At 47.5% G+C, this 5,000-nt stretch overlaps 2 protein-coding genes across 2 annotated transcripts in view; one reads left to right on the top strand and one right to left on the bottom strand.

Annotated features, from left to right (window-relative positions):
• syngr1b (synaptogyrin 1b) overlaps positions 1 to 5,000 on the bottom strand; it is a gene marked incomplete at both ends in the record, with an annotated part of 181,636 nt that overhangs the window by 136,077 nt on the left and 40,559 nt on the right. The gene's annotated exons all lie outside the window — the stretch shown is intronic.
• cacna1hb (calcium channel, voltage-dependent, T type, alpha 1H subunit b) overlaps positions 314 to 5,000 on the top strand; it is a gene marked incomplete at its 5' end in the record, with an annotated part of 40,888 nt that continues 36,201 nt past the window's right edge. The window contains one exon of the mRNA XM_083694252.1: positions 314 to 562. Within this exon, the coding sequence (XP_083550378.1) occupies positions 314 to 562 (249 nt within the window). The remainder of the gene's footprint in view (positions 563 to 5,000) is intronic.

Below are 5,000 nucleotides of genomic sequence, written 5' to 3'. Positions count from 1 at the left end.
CTACTTTAGCGGACTCTGGTTTGTCTTTGGCATACTGACAAGTACATTTAATCCGTAGCCTATCTAAACATCTATTTGGAGTTTAGCATAGTATAAAACAAACCTATAAATCATGAACATAACTTTAAACTGCGTTTAAATGAATGTGTCCCAGCTGTGAAATGTGCTGTTCATCGTGTTGAAGTTGTCACGCATCAGACATCTGTACTGAACTGACCAGATAGGAGTGTTCATGTCGGCCTTTATGCTCGTCCACTGATCCCCTGATTCCCGGTTCCCGGTCCCCGCAGGCTCGTGCTGCCCGCCGCGCGTCATGACTGATGGCGAGGAGCGAGACCTGCGCGAGCCCCCGGGGGGACCGGGGGAGGAGAGGGAGGAGGAGGAGGGGGTACGGGTGCCCATACCGGGAGAGAAGGGGGAGGAGGGGGAGCAGGGGGACACCGGGGAGCTGCCGTACCCAGATCTGGCCCCCATGGTCCTGTTCGGTCTGAGCCAAGCCAGTCGCCCGCGCTGCTGGTGCCTGCGAGCTGTCTGCCACCCATATCCTTTATTGCACTGTACCGTTGTCCTGTTACTGTGTGTGTGTGTGTGTGTGTGTGTGTGTGTGTGTGTGTGTGTGTGTGATTGCGTGCGTGCGTGCGTGCGCGCGCTGTGTTTTTGTGCGCCCGCGCGTGCGTGTTCTATGTATGTATATGCGTGTGTGTGTGCGCGCTGGTGTGTGTATATGTGTGCCCGCGCACGCGCGCGTGTGCGTATTCGTGCGAAGTTACAGCAATTCTATAGCCGTGTTTACCGGCCGCGGGCCGTCCCACGCATGTTTCCACGCTGTTTTCTTCTGTACGAGATGTTTACAATAGATTTATATGGGCCTGTTTAATGTGATGTAATGGTTGACTCAGCAGTTGTGTGATTTCATTGGTTGATTTTATAGCTGTTTATAGGACAGTCTTACTGGCACTGGCATAGATGTATATACCAGATCAACATTTTAAATGTCTGATTCTAATGGATGAGGTCTGACCCTTGAGTTGTCCTCAGTGGTTGTTGATGTGGAAAAGAGAGGCCTAGCCTGTGTGTGTGTGTGTGTGTGTGTGTGTGTGTGTGTGTGTGTGTGTGTGTGTGTTGTTTTCTCTCATAGTTCAGACTGAGATACCCATAATGCACCTTGTCTCTTGATGTTTACAGACAGGGTAAACACTCTCTGCACAGTAGCAGGGTCAGAGCTCTCTCTCTCTGTGTGTATGTGTGTGTGTGTCTGTGTGTCTGTCTGTGTGTGTGTGTGTGTGTGTGTGTGTGGGACGGGAGGCATTTCCTGAAGTTACCCGCCCCCCCAACCCATTAACTGTGGGAAAAGGGAGGAAGGGAGAAAAGAGATAACATTTTTCTCTTATTGGACGCTTCCATAGTGACCGTCCCTAATGAATCTCCAGGGTTACTGTAGCCTGTCATCGGCGTTGCTACCAGCAGCCGTTTCCTTGGCAACACGAGTTACTAATCCATGAGACACACTTCACCTCCCCGAGAGACCTATCCCCTCCTGTCTCTCCCTTCTTTCTCTTCCTCTCTCTCTCTCTCTTTCTTCCTCTCTCTCCCTCTTTCTTTTACTCCCATTCACTCTCTCCAGACCCATATCACATCTGTACAGTAGGTCTACAGTATGTGTACAGGTGGAAGTGGAAAAATTCTCAGGTAAAACAACGTCAGCAACTCCTAAGGGCCTTATTAAGATGAGTTTCCTTTCTATTTATGCGTGAGTGTGTATGTGTATGTGTGTGTCAGTGTGTGTATGTGTGTCAAGTGTGTGTGTCTGCCGCGGTCAGCACTCTGTGTACTCTATAAAATATAAATACATAATTGCTGAATAAATAAAAACTACATCAAGAAGAAGAAAAAAAAAAATACAAATGCCAGGAGCCAAGTTCCAGTGTTAGCATGCTGGGCTGTTGCCATGGTCGCATCGTAGAACATCGTAGTCTGCCTGTGTCAGCATTAAAGTCACTAAAACACACACACACACACACACACACACACACACACACACACACACCAATTGTGCCAGGGTACACACTCAAACACAATGCATTTCAAGCACACGCACACGCACACACACACACGCACACACACACACACACACACACACACACACTCTCTGGTAAATTGGGGGAATCTCCCTGGGAGAAGTACTTTTAGAGGAACTACCTGGTTGCTAGGCCAGTGGAGCGCTGCCCCCATGGCCTGGTTGTTTCCGCACCCATCTGTGTGTGTGTGTGTGTGTGTGTGTGTGTGTGTATGTGTGTGTGTGTGTGTGTGTGTGTCTGTGTGTATGTATGTGTGTGTGTGTGTGTGTGTGTGTGTGTGTGTGTGTGTGTGTGTGTGTGTGTGTATGTATGTGTGTGTGCATGCGTGTGGGCCCCTGTCATGTCTCACCCATCGATCCTGCTGGGGAACTAATGTGTGTCGACTGTGTTGGACAGGGGACACTAATGCAAGCGCACAGGGGGAGCAGGGCCAGTCTGAATTCTCATACTGCTTACTGTTTACCAAAGAGGATGAAACCAAGAGGTGGGGCTTTTACCATTTTGGGGTAACAGTGCTAACAGCTAATATCAGAGTGCATTGTGCTATACTGTATGAGGAGACTCGGTTCTAAGTAGAGACCAAGAAAAGTGACTGAAAATGCACAGCAAATGGTCCCCCGAAAAACAGCTCTACAACCACCTCATTTTCCTAATAATATCATAGAATACATTTATTTTCGAACTAATGTGACATATACTGAATATCAAATTATTTTTAACCTTCCGTTGAGAAGAAACATGAGTTTGAATGAATGGAGCACACATGCCTACTAGTAGACATATACAGAATAGTTACGAGAGGGTTGTTAGTCAATAGCGACTTCCGTGAGCGGTTGGCGTTATGCAATGCTCTATGGAAAACGCTAACAGTGCCCTCTGTTCTCCTATTTACTCTCTTTGTGTTTACTGAACACATTTAATAAGCCCGCAGTGCTACTTGCTATCTAGAGCATACTGTTTAGTAATGTACACTCAAGTAATTGGAGTAAACTCAAACATCAACATACTACACCTCATCCATACTCAGGAATTGTCATCTGTATGTATGTGTACCGCGTCATTCACCGTCGTTGGTTGACATTGTGTCTCTGCTGAAAACAACCTTCCCCATTTTTTCTGATTCAATTGACCCAGGACATTGAATTTTGCGACTGGAATTGCCTGTACTTCCTGAATAGTGTAGTAATTCCGACTACATTGAAAAGGTGTAAAACATTTTTTTTGCCATTTTTAAACACAGTTGTGGTCAATTCAGTGTTGCACTGCAAAATGTTCTTATCTTGCAGAAAGCACATTATGCCACCAAATAGATCAGAATGTGTGTTTTTTTACGGACCTATCCCTGGTCAAGCTTGCTTCTATCCTTCCTCCTCTTCTTCTTTCCTTCTATCCTTCCTCCTCTTCTTCTTTCTTTCTTTCTTTCTTTCCCCCTCTTCTCCCTTCCTTTCTTTTCCTCCCCTCCTCCCTTTTCCTCCCCTCCACCCGTCCTGTGGTGTTTATCTCTTGATGGGACTGGATTGGCTTTGACAGAGTGACAGTGATGCATTTGAAACCAATTATGCCCTATCATGCAGTGTAGTCATACTGGAGTACGTACTGTACTTGCGGATCATCCTCTCTTCAGAGTGGGTGAATCTCAATATCTACTGTACAACTGACTCCTTGCTTTCATCCCTCTCTGCTTCCCATGTTATAGTGACTGGACAGGGAGCATCCCTCTTAAGTGCTGATTTCTGTTCCTCTTGTAGTACCACTCGACATGACACACACACACACACACATGCCCAGAGCATGTCTTATTCAACACCGCATGAAACATTCAGAGGGTTTCTCTTTGTTTAAAGACGAGAAAAGCTGATTCTACCACCTCCTTTACTACGGTATGTTCTTTATTTTTTTCCCCCATTCTTTCTCTCTCTCTCCCCTCCCTCTCTCTATATAATTGTACTGGTAAGGGCCTTAATTGGGCCTGGGGAGAAGGAGAAGAGAGAGAGAGCGAGAGCAAGAGAGAGCAAGAAGGAGGGAGAGAGAGAGAGAGAGGGGGGGGGGGAGCCAGAGAAGATGGAAGAGAGGGAATGAGGGAAAAGAGAGATGGAATGAGATGAGATGTGTAAATGGGATGGAGATGGGAGTTGATGAACGACTGAGAGTCATTTCAGCCAATTAAACAGATTCCCTCTGATTGGCTGACAGGTTGACAGGTAGCCGGAGGGGTCACAATGATGTTACCGTAGCAACTTAACGGCAGAAGTCGACCCGCCGCCGCCTTGCACACACACACACACACACACACACACACACACACACACACACACACACACACACACACACACACTCACTGAACCTACATTATGGGCTTCTCTCTTCCCTCTTTTTGCACTGTGATGTACACTGGGTTTCTGTGTAGATGTCCTTACATGGTAATGAGGAGTCCTTATGGTAATGAGATGTCCATATATGGTCGTGAGTGCCTGTATATCCTGCCTGGCGCTGCCCGGGGGTGAAGGACAGCCACAGAGAGACGAACACTGATCACATTTGATTTATAATGTCTATTTGACCTTTATCAGCTTCCCTGCCACCGTAGGAGAACCGAGGGAAGGAGAGAGGGAGGGAGGGAGGGAGGGAGGGAGGGAGAGATGGAGATGAAGGAGAGGGTGTGTGTGTGTGTGTGTGTGTGTGTGTGTGTGTGTGTTGGGGCGGGGGGGGGGGGGGGGGGGGGGGGCGAGAGTAGGAGGGAGATAGAGGAAGTGAGGGGAGAGAGAGAGGGAGAGAATATTGAAACTGAGCTGGTACTTAAACTTGACCCTCTGATCCTGTACTGATCTGAGTATCAATTACCACACTCCATCACCTTTATCACTTTACCTCTCTCTCTCTCTCTCTCTCTGCCTCTCTCTCTCCCTCTCTCTCTCTCTGCCT

This window comes from Argentina silus (assembly GCF_951799395.1).
Source record: "Argentina silus genome assembly, chromosome: 22".
In the NCBI taxonomy this organism is placed as follows: Eukaryota; Metazoa; Chordata; class Actinopteri; order Argentiniformes; family Argentinidae; genus Argentina; species Argentina silus.
The sequence above is the reverse complement of the archived record's forward strand: the minus strand, read 5'-3'. Positions and strand labels throughout refer to the sequence as shown.